Source organism: Henckelia pumila, chromosome 4, assembly GCF_033568475.1.
Source record: "Henckelia pumila isolate YLH828 chromosome 4, ASM3356847v2, whole genome shotgun sequence".
NCBI classification, from domain to species: domain Eukaryota; kingdom Viridiplantae; phylum Streptophyta; class Magnoliopsida; order Lamiales; family Gesneriaceae; genus Henckelia; species Henckelia pumila.
In genome coordinates this window covers 140,453,876-140,472,071 of record NC_133123.1, presented here as the reverse complement: position 1 = coordinate 140,472,071, position 18,196 = coordinate 140,453,876, and the positions used below count along the sequence as shown (strand labels likewise).

The 18,196-nt window shown below is 42.1% G+C and overlaps 1 protein-coding gene across 1 annotated transcript; it reads right to left on the bottom strand.

The window, feature by feature from the left end:
- Nucleotides 1-61: 61 nt before the first annotated feature.
- LOC140861901 (uncharacterized) lies at nucleotides 62-16,469 on the bottom strand. Its single transcript, XM_073264904.1, has 4 exons — nucleotides 16,253-16,469; nucleotides 15,056-16,053; nucleotides 12,330-13,217; nucleotides 62-922 (listed from the first exon to the last, which is right to left on the bottom strand). The coding sequence occupies exons 1-4, from the start codon at nucleotides 16,467-16,469 to the stop codon at nucleotides 62-64; spliced, it is 2,964 nt and encodes a 987-aa protein (XP_073121005.1).
- Between the last annotated feature and the right edge of the window lie 1,727 nt (nucleotides 16,470-18,196).

Below are 18,196 nucleotides of genomic sequence, written 5' to 3'. Positions count from 1 at the left end.
CTATATCACCATACCTAGTTTCTGGTCCTTTCAAGGCATGACTTACATAATAGACAGGTTTCTAGTCCCTGGCTTCCTCTCTTATCAGCATGGAACTCACAGCATGCTCGATTGTAGAGAGATATACCCACAACCTTTCTCCGGGCTTTGGTTTGACCAGAACCGGCAGATTAGCCAGATGCTCCTTCAACTCCTGAAAAGCTTTCTCGCATTCTTGAGTCCATCCAAATTTTTGGGCCTTCCTCAACACCTGGAAGAAGGGATAACTCCTATGAGCCGAGCGGGCGATGAATCGGGACAGGGCGGTGATTCTCCCTGTCAATCGCTGCACTTCCCTGATAGAGGTTGGTGAGGGCATTTCTTTCAATATTTTCACCTTTTCGGGATTTACCTCTATCCCTCTTTCCGTTACCACAAAACCCAAAAACTTCCCACTCTTGACTCCGAAAACACACTTGGCTGGGTTAAGCTTTACCCCGTACTTCTGAAGAGTGTTGAAGGTTTCTTCTAAGTCGGGAATGAAATTCCGCCCAGTTCGGGACTTTACCAGGATGTCATCTACATATACCTTCACATTCCGGCCGAGCTGGCCCTGAAAGACCTTGTCCATCATCCTTTGATAAGTAGCCCCTGCATTTTTTAACCCGAACGGCATAACCACATAACAAAAAGTCCCTCCGGAAGTGATAAAACTAACCTTGTCTTGATCCTCCTGTGCCAGGGGGATTTGGTGGTATCCCTGGTATGCGTCCATAAAGCTGAGCAACTCAAAGCCTGATGTGGAGTCCACCAGCTGATCAACCCGAGGGAGGGGGTAACAATCTTTAGGGCAAGCTTCATTCAGGTTCCGGAAATCAATGCACATCCTCCACTTCCCGGTGGCTTTGGGTACCAGTACCACATTAGACAGCCAAGTAGGAAACTGTTGAATCCGATATTTTGGTGATAACAAACAACAACTCATTGTATAGGAATGTGCTGCCAACCATTGTATTTCAGGAATCTACTACAACTTCTACCGGAAGCTTGTCAACCGCCTTTGCTCTCAACCGGCTGAAGTCACAAGCCTATCGACTGGCTATCAAAACCAGCAGAGGATAAATCTATCTACCGGAAGCTTGTCAACCGCCTTTGCTCTCGACCGGCTGAAGTCACAAGCCTATCGACTGGCTATCAAAACCAGCAGAGGATAAATCTATCTACCGGAAGCTTGTCAACCGCCTTTGCTCTCGACCGGCTGAAGTCACAAGCCTGTCGACTGGCTATCAAAACCAGCAGAGGATAAACCTATCTACCGGAAGCTTGTCAACCGCCTTTGTCTCTCGACCGGTTGAAGTCACAAGCTTATCGACTGGTTATTCAAACCAGCAGAGGACAAATATCTCTACAGGTAGAATGTCAACTGCTTTTCAGGATATCTCAAGACAAGTACCTGTGACAAGATGTTCTTTGCAAGATCTTTTATTAAAAGCAGAACCGGCGTGTCAGAAGATATGTTGACTCCTGCAATCGAGACAACAGGTTGCACCAAAATGGCAAAAACACAGAATGACTACAGATAAAGCATTCGACCGTTTATTCCAGTTTTGGACCCTGGAAGTTGTCTGCAGTGTACGATCTTCATGCAGAATCATCAATGCATTTATGAGCATTAAATGTGCATTCAATGCAGCATCAGAACGTTCAAAATAAAGACGTTGATGATTGACCTATATAAAGGGAAGATTGCTCAAGAAGTGATACAACGAACAACAACAAAAAAAGGGTAGACAACAAAGAGAGACAAGCAATTCAGAAAAATCTCAATCAACTCAATCACTTGAATAATATCAGAAGTCCTCATCTGATATACTTGAGCACACTTACAAGATCATTCATTTGCTGCTCAAATAAACCCTCGCCTACAGTTCACATATCTGATCGTCAAGGATCATCCTAGGGTTTTCAAGCCTCTCGACCGCTCTGCAGTTTGAGAAGCTCAACTCAACTATACTCATTGTTGAAGAGAATTGAAGCTACTCTGAAAGTTTCCACCAGTCTGATAAGAACTGAGAATCTTATCTGTGTAAATCTAGGAGTTTCGGATTAGGCATTGGATAAGTCCTAAGTCTGAAGTGGGTGTATTACAAGACGTTGTAATAACCAAAGTCTTCTAGTGAATTCCTTCCTAAGTGGAAGAAGGGGAGACGTAGAAGGATTAAGCCTTTGAACTTCCATAAATCGTGCCTTAGTCTTTACTGCTATTTATCTTACATTCTGCTCATACATTGCATTATAAACTTTGCATCACTAAAACCTCTGAACTATTTCCGCACTATTTAAGTTGTTCAAACCGTTTTAGAAGTTGAGAAAACAGATTAAGTGAACTAAACCTCACTTGATCATTTTGAAGAAGAAGAAGAAAAGTTTCAGAGTGTATTCACCCCCCCTCTACCCTCTGAACCGATCCCAACAAGTGGTATCAGAGCGGGTTCCTTTCTCAACTGCTGATCTGAAGTTTTAAAATCATGACTTCTTTCAACAGAATTCCTATGTTTTCTAAAGAAGAGTATGATGATTGGAAAATTCGCATGCAGGCACATCTTGCAGCACAGGATGATGACATGCTATATGTCATAACAGACGGTCCTATCAAAATTATGAAGGTCAACCCAGCTCTAGCCGATGGTGCAAGACAAATGATTGAGAAACCAAGAGCTGAGTGGACCACTGAGGACAAAAAGAAGGCCAATCTTGACAATGTGGCCCGGGACATCCTATACAAAACACTGGATAAGAATATGTTCAGCAAAATCAAGTCATGTTCCACAGCAAAGGAGATTTGGGAGAAGCTCACTCAGCTATGTGAAGGGAATGACCAGACAAAGGAAAACAAGCTCACTTTGGCCATTCAAAAATATGACAACGCCAAAATGAAGCCAGGGGAAACCATGGCTGAATTTGATGAACGGTTCAGTAGTATCATCTGTGATCTTATTGCTTTAGGTAAAACTTATACTAACCGTGAAATTGCTGTGAAGGTTATGAGAGCTTTACCCAAAGAATGGGAGATCAAGACAGTGGCCATGAGAGAGTCAAAAGACTTAAGCAAGGTTGAACTGCATGATCTCTTTGCAGATCTCAAAGCCTACGAGTTCGAGCTCAACATGAGAACAGAAGATGAACCATCTACTTCTCAACCAACCAAGGCCTTAACCTCAACCGTGATATGTCCACCGGTCGAGGAAGCTCCAAAGAGATCAGCTGAGCAAATCAGCAATGAAGCCATGACACTCTTTGTCAAGAAATTTGGTAGATTTATGCGTAAAAACAATTCTAAATTTAAAAATTATCATAAATCGGACCATACAAAGGATGGTCCTACTTGTTTTAACTGTGGCAAGTCAGGCCACTTCATTGCAGACTGCACCAAGCCTAAGAACAATGATCAGAAGCAATTCTCCGAAAGAAGAAGGGGTAAGGAGGATAAAAGGACGTTTAGAAAAGGAAGAGACCAAAGGGTTCTAGTAGCAGACGAAAGCAAAAGCAAGTGGGCTGAGTCTGACTCTGACAACTCCAATACCGGAAGCTCTTCAGATGACAGCGATGATGAAAAAGTGGAATGCCTTATGGCCGACATCGAAGAAGAAGCTGAGGAGGTATTTGACTTTGGCTCACCTGAATTTACTCACAGTGATTTAGTTACTGCTTTACACGAAATGGCTAATGAATACAAAGCATTATCCAAGGAGTTCGAGGAAGTAAAGGCAGAAAGAGCTGACCTAAAAGATAAGTCAAGCAAATCAAGCTGCATGCAGCAAAAAGAGCTTGATGGTCTTAAGGTCAAGCTAAGTCTGCTGGCTACTGAGAACGACACCTTGAAAAGAGTATTCCAAGCTACCTTGATTGAGAATAAAAAACTACTTGAAACCATTAAGGCTTGGAATAAATCTTCTGTAACCATTGACAAGATTCAAGAAATCCAAAGACCGGTACATGATAAAACCGGTCTAGGGTTTGGAACAAATGAACAGTCTATGGAATCCTGTATTCAGTCAAGCCTGGACAAAGGAAATCTTAACAAAATAAGATTTGTCAGGTCCAGCACGATATATGAACACGATAAGTGCAGCTTTGACAAAAATCAAAAAGTATCTAACGAACGAAGCTCTAAGCATAGAGGGCTGGGATATCTGGATCCCCAGACCTCTAATCAAAGAGGAACTTGGATCAAACCAAAACCTAATGAAAGAAGAAAGGGAAACCAATCTAATTTCAAAAGGCCATGGAATGAGTCTAACTACTCTAAGAAAAGATGGTCAAAGGAGAAGCCTTACCAGTACTTTAATTGCAGGCCAGTTCAAAAGAGGTACAGGCTAACTGATGAAAATCAAAAAGGCAAGCAGCACACAGCAACCTCACAAGCACACACATTTACTGCCTATCGACCGCACAGATTTCTGGACACACACACGGGCAAACCTGTAAGGGTGTTCCAGGTGTGGGTCCCGAAAGGGCTAATCCGACCTGGACCCTACTAGATATGGGTACCAAAAGTTCTTCACTCTTTGCAGGTACTAAAAGTCCAAACGGGCGAGAAAACCACTTCTATCAAGGACACTACCTGGTATTTAGATAGCGGTTGCTCACGACACATGACAGGGAATCCAGAACTTCTAACAGAAGTGGTGTTGTGCAAAGGACCAAAGATCAGCTTTGGAGACAACTCCAAAGGTAAAACCGTGGGTAAGGGTAAGATTATCCATGGTAACATCATTATTAAAGATGTGTTACTTGTTGACAAACTATGCTATAATTTGATAAGTATTAGTCAACTATGTGACAATGATCATTCGGTCGAGTTTCACAAACACACTTGCCTCATAAAAAATGACAAAGGTGAGACTCTTATGACCGGTGTACGAGACCTAAACACCTACAAGGTAAACTGGTCTTGCTCACATATTTCTTCACCTACTTGTCTTACTGCTCATCATGATAAACATTGGTTGTGGCATAAGCGGTTAAATCATCTAAATTTTAAGTCCATTTTTAACTTGAGGAAGCATGATTTGGTTTCTGGTCTGCCCGAAGGAGATTTTATAAAAGACAAAGTTTGTCCTGCTTGTCAACTAGGAAAGCAGGTGAGAGCAACCTTTAAAAATAAAGGGTGTATGTCTTCTTCCAAATGTTTAGACTTACTTCACATGGACCTATTTGGTCCTATACCAGTAAGAAGCATAGGGGGAATGAGATATGCTCTTGTTGTTATAGATGACTTTTCTCGATTTACTTGGGTCATCTTTCTCTCTTCAAAAGATCAAACTGCACCTCACCTGATTAAGCTTTTTAAACGCTTGCAAAATGAACAATCTACTGTGATAGATAGAATCAGGAGTGATAGAGGGACTGAATTTTTAAACACCACTCTTATGACTTATCTAGATGATCAGGGAATCAAGCATGAGTTGTCAGCTGCTAGATCCCCACAGCAAAATGGGGTGGCTGAAAGAAGGAACCGTACTTTAAAAGAAGCAGCCAGAACTATGATTGCTGATTCAAATGTTTCTCAAAGGCTTTGGGCAGAAGCAGTTAACACAGCTTGCTATACTCAAAACAGATCTATGATTAATAAACGATTTAACAAAACTCCATATGAGATCTGGAATGGCACAAAACCTGATATTTCATACTTCAAAATTTTTGGGTGCAAATGTTTTATCCACAACAATGGCAAAAACCATTTGACAGCCTTCGATGCCAAAGCAGACGAAGGAACTTTTATTGGTTACTCAGCCGTTAGCAGAGCTTATCGAGTGTTCAATCAAAGATCACTAACGGTCGAGGAAACCATTCATGTTGTTTTTGATGAATCTACTCTTTGTACAGAACAAACTCAAGGGAGCATAAATGATCTGAGTCATAGACTGGAAAACACAAATCTACAGGAAGAGAGTGACAGTGATCTATATCCTCCAAAGAAGGATGATCCAGTTCCCTCTACCGGGTGTGATCAAACAAGGCCAGAAGTGGATCCACCGGTTGATAACAATCCTCCAGCCAATGATGATCCAGTAAACGAGGACGTTCATCAACCAATTGATGACAACCCTTTAGGAAATTATTTTAGGTGGAACAAAGATCATCCACCTGGGTTGGTCATAGGTGACCCTTCTGCTCCTCGAAAAACACGTGGTCAAATGATTAATGAATTCTTGCATGCAGCTTTCATATCTCAGGTAGAGCCCAAGAAAATAGATGAAGCTCTATCAGATGCCAGCTGGATTGAAGCTATGCAAGAAGAGTTGAATCAATTCACCCGCAACAATGTTTGGCATCTAGTTCCTCGACCGAAAAATCAAAATGTGATTGGAACTAGATGGGTGTTTCGTAACAAGCTCGATGAACATGGCACTGTTGTGCGTAACAAAGCTCGACTTGTTGCTCAAGGATTCAGACAAGAAGAAGGCATAGACTTTGAGGAATCCTTCGCGCCAGTTGCAAGACTAGAAGCAATCCGCATCTTTCTTGCTTATGCAACCTTCAAGAATTTTAAAGTTTATCAAATGGATGTGAAGTCTGCATTCCTCAATGGTCTACTTCAAGAAGAGGTGTACGTTGAACAACCACCAGGAGAAGTTTGAAATGAGCATGATGGGCGAGCTAAACTTCTTTCTTGGACTTCAAGTAAAGCAACTTGAAACTGGAATATTCATCAATCAGTCCAAGTATGCCAAGGAATTGGTAAAGAAGTTTGGAATGGAACAATGCTTAACTGTATCTACCCCCATGAGTACATCAATTAAGCTTGATAAAGATGAAGGGGGAATTCCGGTCGAGGTAACCATGTATCGAGGCCTTATTGGTTCACTGCTCTATTTGACTGCCAGTCGACCGGATATCATGTATTCAGTTTGTTTATGTGCTAGATTTCAAGCTGCACCTAAGCAATCTCATTTCATTGCTACCAAACGAATACTTAAATATATTAAAGGAACTACTAATGTGGGTCTTTGGTATCCCAAAGATTCAAATCTCAATCTTATTGGCTATTCAGATGCAGATTATGCAGGTTGTAGAATTGATCGCAAAAGTACAAGTGGCACATGTCAATTCCTTGGAGATAGACTAATTTCGTGGTCAAGTAAGAAGCAGACATCAATTGCTACCTCGACCGCCGAAGCAGAATACCTTGCTGCTGGCAGCTGTTGTGCTCAAATACTCTGGATTCAACAGCAGCTTAATGATTATGGGATTCGGTCGAGTGAAGCTCCAATCTACTGTGACAATACAAGTGTCATAGCCATCACTCACAATCCAGTGATGCACTCTAGGACAAAGCACATTGATGTCAGGCATCACTTTATCCGAGATCATGTCTTAAAGAAGGAAATCAGGCTGGAATACATCTCTACCGATCAGCAAGCAGCAGACATATTCACCAAGCCTCTACCAGACGCTAAGTTTTCATATTTTCGAAATATTCTTGGCTTAGTAGATTTAAGTTAGTATGCATGTGTTTAGGGGGAATGATTGTCAATATGACATTAATAGATTAGCTGTTACGTTGCCATAAATATTGGCATATCATCCGCCTTTAACTAGTCTCTGACAGGCTTCGTACTAGCAGCTTGGTGCTTTGAACCAAATGACATTAATTGGGCGCCGTGATTATGCTCTTCAAAACTTTTTTGAATTTCAAAAATACTTTTCATGACGTCACCCTATGGCCCATAGGTTCCTATATATACTTCTTTACACTCGTATATCAATCTTTCACCTTTGCTAAAAGCTTTCATATTGTATTAAACGCATCATCGAATTACTCTCTAGATTTTGCTTACTCTCTGCTCGAGTTCTTATCTACAGCTATCATGTCGATCCAGAAGACTTGCTTCGCAATCAACTTTGATTCCGTTGTTAAGGCAAACAACGCAAGAATATCTGAGGTCTTCACCATGCTTGAAGCCTCTGGACTGAAGAAATTTCTGGAATGCAGCTCCATCTGCGATTTGCCTGTTTTGAAGGAGTTCTTCGCAACCGCTCAAATCGAGCATGGGACTATCAAATGCTTGATCAAGACAGAGGTCTACTCCTTCAATCAGAAGTTCTTCGCCAGCACATTTGATCTGCCCTCCAGGGGTTTGACAAAATGCACGGATCTTCCAGATGGTAACTGCTCTTATTGGTTGAAGGAGTTCTCAACTACTGATGCTCCGATCAAACTGCCGGCCCAGAAGACATCTCTCAAAGCTCCATTCAGGCTACTGACTAATATCGTGGCCAAGAATCTTCTGGCCAAGGCTGGATCTTACGACAAGGTGACGCTGGAGAATTTCAATACATGGCTTGTATTGCCTCCAAGATCAACATAAACTGGTCAGACATTCTGTTCAATATTCTATGTGAAATGATCAGGGGCAAAGGGCAATCCGAGGGATTTGCTTTGCAAATCTGCCACATCTTGGGCGTCCTTGGAGTGGACTTTTCCAAGACTGAGCCTCTGCATCCCACCAAATGACTCAACAAGTCTACGATTCTCAAATTCCTGAACAAGAAAGAGACTGCGGTCGACACCTTGCCCTCAACCGCAAAGGTTATTGCTATCCCTCAACCGCTTTCAACGGTTCCGGTCGTGGCCAAACCAGTCCATACCAAAAAGTCTGCCAAGCGTCAACTGATCATCGAATCTGACTCTGAAGATGAATCACGTGAGAATGTTCCACTGATTCAAGCTTTCAGCAAATCATCCCCTTCGGTCTCCAAAGCAGCTGTGTCATCCACGCCTGCAGGCGAGAAGAAGAGGCAGCACAAGAAGCTAAAGTCTCTTTCTGGACTTGCTCCTACCCTGCCAACGGTCGAGACTACTACCGTTGTTGCTTCTACTGCTCCTCGTCCTACAAAGGGTGTGATAATCCGGGAAGGTGCCTCATCAGCTCCTGAGGTCACTCTAGCTGATCCCAAAGACAAAGGGAAAGGTGTGATGATCTACACACCCAAGGCTCAACCAGCAGCTACGATAGAACTCAATATGATCATCTCTCACGTGCTCCGTACTGTCAAGCGTCATCTACAACGTTTTGACAGATGGCATCACTCCCGCACTCACTTGACACTCGCTCAAATATTTCCTAAATGGAAATCTCTAAACGTCATTGAGCAGAAGATGCTTCTATTTGCTGATACTGAAGACATCGTGGAGGCTCTGGGAAGAAGACATCTCATAGACTTGAAGCTTCGAGGAAGCCTGCTATCTCTGCTAATTAATGAGCGTGTCAAGAATTTCAAATCCAAGAGTCCTACCGCTGCCGATGACTTTGTGATTTTGACTGGACTACAGGATAGTCTACGTCAAATCACTAAACTACTTCAGCACTTCCAAGCTCTCAACAATGTCAAAACACCAGCTTCAGCAGCCTGTTTACAAGCTTATGTGCTGGAAGCACAAGTGATGATGAAAACCTTTCTCACTCAAGATCAGGGTGAAGAAGACGTCTATGCTCTCCCTTCTTCAGATGGGATTCTGACCGATCTCATCACTGCTGACCTCTTTCAATCATCTGCTCTAAGATCTAGTGTGGCAGCATCTTCATCGGTCGACCCCTCCTCAACCGCAGTCCAAGCAGTTACTCAACCGGAAGCAGTTGTGATTGCTCACTCCTCTCCAGTGACGACCGCTCACACTTCTCCCGGTCATTCACAAGATGTTTTAGAAGTGGTTGCACAAGAGATACCTGTCACCTCTGTGACAGAGGCTCCTTGCAGTAGTGAAGCAACAGTGCCCCCAACGGAGATATCAAGCACTATTGTATCACCTGCATCTCCAGAACAGCAAGTGACTGATGCTGATCCAGCACTTCAACCGTCTCCATCTACTGAAAAGTTTATGGAAGATCTCATTATGGATGAACCAAGTGCTGATCCTGGTACTCCACCAACCATATTGGCTGCAGTCGAAACTATTACATCTCCAACTGTACCATTATTGGAAGGTCCATCGGGTAGCTCTCCAGCCAGTTCACCCGCACCACATCATCGTGAGTCTAGCCCGGTTTCACCAAGAAATTACCCAGAAGGGCAAATGCTTCAGACTGATGATTCTTTAATTGAAGCCATGGCCGCAGCTCTAGATCATACCTTGATAAATCGGCTTCATGAGCTCATGCAAACGGTTAGGTCCTTCTCTCAAGACATAACAAACTCATCCTTATCGGTCGATAATTCACGCCAGACGATGATTCGGCATTTCGAGACCGTGTCTCGAGACCTTGCTCGTCTGTCCACAGAGATCACTAATCATCATCGCACTCAAATCAACACGCTCTCTACCGTCTCCGAACAAGTTATCCGATCCGAAAACCGCCTTCATAAGAAGTTGAATGATCGGATGGACACTATGCAAGCCACTCTACTTGCTCAAATCGATGCAAAAATAGACACTATGCAAGCCTGCCTTGGCACTCAACTCACTGAGGTCATCCTTCGACTCAACCAAGGTTATGCCAAAAAGGGGGAAGAAGAGCAACGTAGAGCAGCAGAGGCAAGAAGACGTGAAGAAGAGTCCAGAAGAAAAGAAGAAACCGACAGAAGAAGAAGAGAAGGCGATAGGTCAGGAGGAGCCAGTTGGTTCAAAAGATGAACAACTTATCTCTTCTTTACTTATCGCAGCTGCATCTTATTTTTTTCTGTAGGTGTAATAAAAATGCTTATTGTACTTAATGAAATTCATTCTCTCAATGAAGTTCATTTTAATGCTTTCATATTGTTCTTGGAGCACTTAAGTTTTGCCATCACCAAAAAGGGGGAAATTGTTGAATCCGATATTTTGGTGATAACAAACAACAACTCATTGTATAGGAATGTGCTGCCAACCATTGTATTTCAGGAATCTACTACAACTTCTACCGGAAGCTTGTCAACCGCCTTTGCTCTCAACCGGCTGAAGTCACAAGCCTATCGACTGGCTATCAAAACCAGCAGAGGATAAATCTATCTACCGGAAGCTTGTCAACCGCCTTTGCTCTCGACCGGCTGAAGTCACAAGCCTATCGACTGGCTATCAAAACCAGCAGAGGATAAATCTATCTACCGGAAGCTTGTCAACCGCCTTTGCTCTCGACCGGCTGAAGTCACAAGCCTGCCGACTGGCTATAAAAACCAGCAGAGGATAAACCTATCTACCGGAAGCTTGTCAACCGCCTTTGTCTCTCGACCGGTTGAAGTCACAAGCTTATCGACTGGTTATTCAAACCAGCAGAGGACAAATATCTCTACAGGTAGAATGCCAACTGCTTTTCAGGATATCTCAAGACAAGTACCTGTGACAAGATGTTCTTTGCAAGATCTTTTATTAAAAGCAGAACCGGCGTGTCAGAAGATATGTTGACTCCTGCAATCGAGACAACAGATTGCACCAAAATAGCAAAAACACAGAATGACTACAGATAAAGCATTCGACCGTTTATTCCAGTTTTGGACCCTGGAAGTTGTCTGCAGTGTACGATCTTCATGCAGAATCATCAATGCATTTATGAGCATTAAATGTGCATTCAATGCAGCATCAGAACGTTCAAAATAAAGACGTTGATGATTGACCTATATAAAGGGAAGATTGCTCAAGAAGTGATACAACGAACAACAACAAAAAAAGGGTAGACAACAAAGAGAGACAAGCAATTCAGAAAAATCTCAATCAACTCAATCACTTGAATAATATCAGAAGTCCTCATCTGATATACTTGAGCACACTTACAAGATCATTCATTTGCTGCTCAAATAAACCCTCGCCTACAGTTCACATATCTGATCGTCAAGGATCATCCTAGGGTTTTCAAGCCTCTCGACCGCTCTGCAGTTTGAGAAGCTCAACTCAACTATACTCATTGTTGAAGAGAATTGAAGCTACTCTGAAAGCTTCCACCAGTCTGATAAGAACTGAGAATCTTATCTGTGTAAATCTAGGAGTTTCGGATTAGGCATTGGATAAGTCCTAAGTCTGAAGTGGGTGTATTACAAGACGTTGTAATAACCAAAGTCTTCTAGTGAATTCCTTCCTAAGTGGAAGAAGGGGAGACGTAGAAGGATTAAGCCTTCGAACTTCCATAAATCGTGCCTTAGTCTTTACTGCTATTTATCTTACATTCTGCTCATACATTGCATTATAAACTTTGCATCACTAAAACCTCTGAACTATTTCCGCACTATTTAAGTTGTTCAAACCGTTTTAGAAGTTGAGAAAACAGATTAAGTGAACTAAACCTCACTTGATCATTTTGAAGAAGAAGAAGAAAAGTTTCAGAGTGTATTCACCCCCCCTCTACCCTCTGAACCGATCCCAACAGAAACTGTACCTCCCGGATATGTCCTGCCTCCTTTAACTCCCGAACCTGGTCAGCGATGACTTTGTCCTTCTTCGCCCCAAAATGCCGCTTCTTTTGTTTGATAACCCGAGCTCCCGGGAGGATATTTAGTTTGTGTTCGGCCACTTGAGATGGGATTCCAGTTAGCTCCTGTGAAGACCAGGCAAATACATCTGTATTCTTGGCCAGGCACACTTTCACCTGATCCATAAGGCCGACCTCCAAATCCCTAGCTATCTTGACAATTTTTCCCGGTTGTTCTGGGAATAACTGCACTACCTCATGTTCCTCCTTAACTTCTCCTACTGTGCACACTTCCTTTTTGCAAGGATCACCTCTCCCTTGCTCACCCCGGGCTTTCTTGTTGTCCACTCGTACAATATCAGCATAACACCTTCGAGAAGAGGGTTGGTCTCCTTTTACTTCTCCTATCTGGTTTCCCACCGGGAATTTAATCTTTTGATGATATGCAGAGGCCACAGCCATTAAGGCGTTCAAAGCTGGTCTCCCTAAGATGACATTATAGGAAGATGGAGCTTCTACTATTGAAAAGAGAGTCATGATAGTTCTTCTCAATTCACCGGTTCCCAGGGTAATGGGCAACCATACCTCTCCCCGAGGCTGTATTGTGTGCCCTGCGAACCCGTAGAGAGAGGTTTTCACCAGATTGACCTCACATCCCAGCAGGTCCATTTGTTCAAAAGCTTCTTGAAAAATGACATTTATCGAGCTTTCGGAATCAATAAAAACCCGCCTTATGTCATAGTTGGCCACCCTGGCTTGGATGAGCAAAGCATCATTATGAGGGGTGATCACGTCCTTTAAATCCTCTGGCCCGAAGGAAATGACCGGGCAAGAGGTTACTTTCCGGGCCTCCAACTGTTGGAGAACGCGGCGATCAGATCAATCAAGATTGATACCCGGTGCAGCGGAAGTTTAAAAATTTTATATGGAACAATTCCATAATGGGTATCAACCTTACGATTAAATTGTGTGTGTGTGTAAAAATTAAATAACGATTATAAATTTTTACCTCCAATCTCGAAGCGAGATTATGGACACCAACAGATTGCTCTGCTCTTGTTGTATATCCCTGGAACTGATGGACGAACTGTTCTTCAATCAGGTCCACGAACGGATATTTAATCCCTCTGATAGATTGCACTAGAAAATCTATCAGAAGTTTCTACGAAGAGATTAACGAATTTGATCCGTTAAACCAGAATGTAAATCAAAATTCACAGACTGGATTTTCCGAGCAGAGGGGAGAAAGGGGGCGGCCACTTCAGAAGAAAAAGACTAGGGTTTTTCGAAAATTTTGTGACCTGTGTGTCTAATTTCTGTACTGCAATAACTTATTTATAATGTAGGCCACTAACAGCTTAGGGCCCATTAGTCATAAGTTCAAGCCCGACAAGCAAAGCCCGCATGTTCAGAAATTAATATAAAATTCATCGTGACTCCGATTGATAAACCGATTTCACCAATGTGCACAGAAACCATTTCTGCACCTTTTAAAGTCAAGATAAATTTTTCTGAATCCGAATTCAGTGGTTTCCAAAAATGTCCATCCCTATGTCATTTTAGGAAATCTTACTCCTCTACTCATAATTAAGAAGTCCAACTTCTTTGTTCATTAAATTTAACTCTTTAAATTTAAATATCTCAACGGGGATTAAAAATCAATTACTCTGTGTGACCCTCAATGGTTCAGGGATACAGCTAGCCGTGGGCTCACAACTCCTTGTGATTCGGAACAACAATTTCCGACTTGCCCATCGAATCATGGTAAGAGCGCCTAGCAACATCGCCCCATGATTCCCTAGGTATCACTGATAGTGCCTGCAAGAACCAATAGATTTTGGTTAGCGTACAGTACGGTCCCTTCATCCATATATCCCGATCGAATCAACAACCATTGGTATATCGAGAGTCGTTCGAGATTCGATAACTATGCAATACATCTTGAAGATCAAATAGTGACATCGCATGTGTTACTAAGAAACCATTTCTTAAAACACATCATGTACTCTGGCCAGAGATTCGTCACACTAATATCTCCTCAGATCGCATAGGATATCCACACTCGCAAGTATGTGGTGAATCCTTGACAATAAAGCATCGACTTCTATATGTGTTGTAACTGTACCCAATCCCGACACCTGATGACCCCAATAGAGTCGGTAAACGAGTCAAAGCACAGTACTAGCATATAGAGTCTCAATGATGTTTCAAGTAGTAAGGACTAATGGTGTACAACCAAAACCGCGGACTTTATCCACTCGATAAGTGATAACCACTTGGAAAGTCCGGATAGGGTAGTTCAATCATTCATCATATGAATATCCATTTGCATGCTTCGAACATCTCTATGTTCCTTACCAATGAAACGTGGTACTCTGCATCGCAAATGCTAGTCTCAAACTCGAGCGATCCTTATCCTTATTATCGAACGGCTCAATCGACTAGGAACAGTTTAGAATATACAGTGATTATAAGATGTGTTTCATGATAGACATCTCCATGTTCTACCACATCTTACATACACTATAGTATATTCAAGGTCTTTATCAAAATAACAATAGTATATCACAATATAACAATATGAAGAAAGATAAAGTCATTGCCATTAATAAAAGTGTAAATTATATTAAACAAAAGATTGTTTATACAAAGAGTCATCAAAGCCCTTAGCCACAAGTTGGCTCACCGGGCACCCACTCTTTCACCAACCCCAATACTTCTCTCTTACTCCAAGATTTCCGGGCCCTATTCGAATCCCCATCAGTGGATCCCCCCGATATCATGTTGATGACTCCTCGGGAGGGTCCGTCTCGTGCCCTATCATCCAGTCGCTGAGGTGGAACTTCCCGGGCTTTTTCTGAGACAGCCTTATTAGGCCTGTGTGCCGCAAATCCTGGTGCCCGATAAGGTCCTCGCTGTCTTTTATCCATCCGCCTTTCCTCTCCTGACATCGGCCTTTTTGCCTCCGGGGCGCGTCTTCTGCACTCGCTGGTATCATGAGTATTGACCTCGTGGATTGAGCAATATTTTCCCGCTCCTTTCTGAGAGGTCTGCCGAACTTCCTCCTCGCACACATGGACCCCTCGATCTCTAGTTACTTTCGGCGGGGCATGAGCCATCAACCTCCCCAGATAATCATTTCTCCCTCCTCCCGAGTTATTCCTATTTCCTCTTTCTCTGTTTCCCTCTCGCTTATCTTTATCCCTTTTTTGCTTCTGGGCTTCTTCCATGTTAATGTACTTTTCAGCCCGGGCTAAAAGGTCCTCAAAGTTTCGAGGAGTTTTCTTTACCAGCGACCGGAAGAATTCTCCCTCCCTGAGACCTTGAGTAAAGGCTGTAATCCGGGTTTCAGGTGCGCACGCTGGAATCTCTAAAGTTATTTTGTTGAACTTCTTGATATATGCCCTTAGAGATTCCTCTCCGACCTGCTTCACCTCAAAAAGACTGAGGGTAGTCTTTCGGTACCGTTTACTGCTGCTGAAATGCTGCAGAAAGATTTCCCGAAACTTCTTAAAGACATCAATGCTTCCGTCCTCCAAGTTTTCAAACCACCTTTGGGCAGAATCTTCTAATGTGGTTAAGAAAACTTTACATTTGATTTGATCATTATAACAATGTAACATGGCTACATTTTCGAACCGGGCCATGTGCTCTTCTGGATCACCACTACCATCGTATCCTTTGATCTTCGCTGATTTGAATTGTACTGGCAAGGGCTCTTTAATAATCTTCGGCGAGAAAGGGCATCCCGAGCTTTTGACTCGCGAAGATTCCCGCGAGTCAGTGTTTTCTAACTTTAAAATTTTTCTGCTTCAGCAGTTCCAATTCTCCCACCATGGTGACATGGGCAGACTCAGCGTGTGATTCTGCCTCCTATTCCGCCTGTATGCCCTCTCGTCCTCCTTTTCTCTTCTCCTTCTCTTTTCCTTCTTCCCGCACCTTATCTACTGTATTCTCCTGCTCCTTCCCTGGTTCCTCCTGGTTTTTCTCCTGCTCCTTCTCCTGCTGTTTCTCCGGATCACCTTCCCTCTTCTCCTGTTGTAGAGATAGGATCCTTTGTAATGCTGCCTCTACCATGGCGTTCACTTGCTCCTGCAGATTTGCCATCGCTCGCTGGGAGCTTTCCGGATCCTCAATAATCGTCATATCTACGTCTTAAATCTCAATTTCCCACAGACGGCGCCAATGATGCGAACATCATAAAATGAATATCCAGGCGTGGGTTCTTTTTTGAGTTGTTGTTTTTTCCTTCTATTTTTTTCTCATGCCTGTTTGTAGTAAGGGGCCTCCCTTTTATACGCATTGACCCGGCCTCTTCCATGATTGCCCAGCATGGCCCAACTGACAACTGTTTTTGTGATGGGATAGTTGTCACGTAGGATTGACCCCCCAGTAATACTAGGAAGAGCCCATACCGAGCCCATACTGTTACACCATGCTGCCTAATGATTTGATTTGCAGTAAGAGTCTGCCACACGTAAAGGAGGTATGAGCTTCTTTTTATATGAAATGACCCAGGGCCCACCGAGTATTACGGGCCCCTGGTTTCTGGATATTTATCTTTGATACCTGAGCCCCTGAAGGAGCTCCTAGGTTCCCGGTTTAGGAGATGATCCCGGGCCCATCACCCGGGACTTATCGGGATGACGCCGGGCTCCCGTCTTGCAAGCCGACCCCGGGCTCACCGTCCGGGCCTATCAGGATAACATATATATATTAAAAAAATCATATACTTTATCATGATGTTTAATCAGAATTTTTTTTACAATCGATGCCCCATCAATTGTACAAATTGATGCTTCTATGGTTGTTAAAGCTATAAATAATCCAGCACCGTTTGTTGAAACTCCTTTGGTTGAAGATATACGTCAAACGTGAATGCAGGTTCCTGGTGCTTCTGTTATTCATTGTTATCATGAGGACAATGACACCGTGCATTTTTTTAGCTCAGCAGGGCTTTACTTCTAAAACTCATTTGGAATTTGTTTCTTTTGTTCTTTTATGTCTGAAAACTTATGTTCTGAGGGACATGTTAGTTTAATGTTAGTTAGCCTTATTTGACTTTTAAAAAAAAAATTTATACAAACTTCAAAGCTCTCAATTATTTTTAAATCGTAAATGCTGTTTGGTTGTAAGATAACATGGTCAAGATATTTTTTTTAAAAAAATTATTACAAAGTGTTTTTTCATCTGGAATAATATCAAATAGTAATTGCCATATGAAAATAATATTTAAATGAGAATTTAAGAGTAATAAGGGAAGTAATTTGACGAATCAGGTGAAAAATCAATTCTAATTTTAAGTGTTGATATATAGTTAAATTTAAAATATTATGTCTCACAAAATTTAAATTAGAAAAAATTATAATTTTAGTCCTGTAAGTTGGTCTGATTTTGGTTTTAGTCCTATAACTTTTCAAAGTTTGGTTTTAGTAAAGTAACTTGGATCTTTTTTGGATTTGGTCCTTTTTTCATCGAAAATCACTAAATCAATCGAATATTACTTATTTGACATCGATATTCTCATATATGACTCATTTGACAAGAATTAACAATATGTTACACAAACTAAAATCTATTACGCCAAAATAAAGGGGAAAAAAAGAAAAAAAAACGACACCCAATATTTACAAATCGGAGAAAAAAACTTCTCGTTTTGTTTATTTTTCATTAGGTATATTTTAATGTGTAATATAAACCTAATTCTAATCACACGAGTCTTATAGGAGAACATCGAAGTCAAACAAGTAACATTCGATTGCTTTAGTGATTTTCGATGAAAAATGACCAAAACCCAAACAAAAATCCAGCTTATTGGACTAAAATCAAACTTT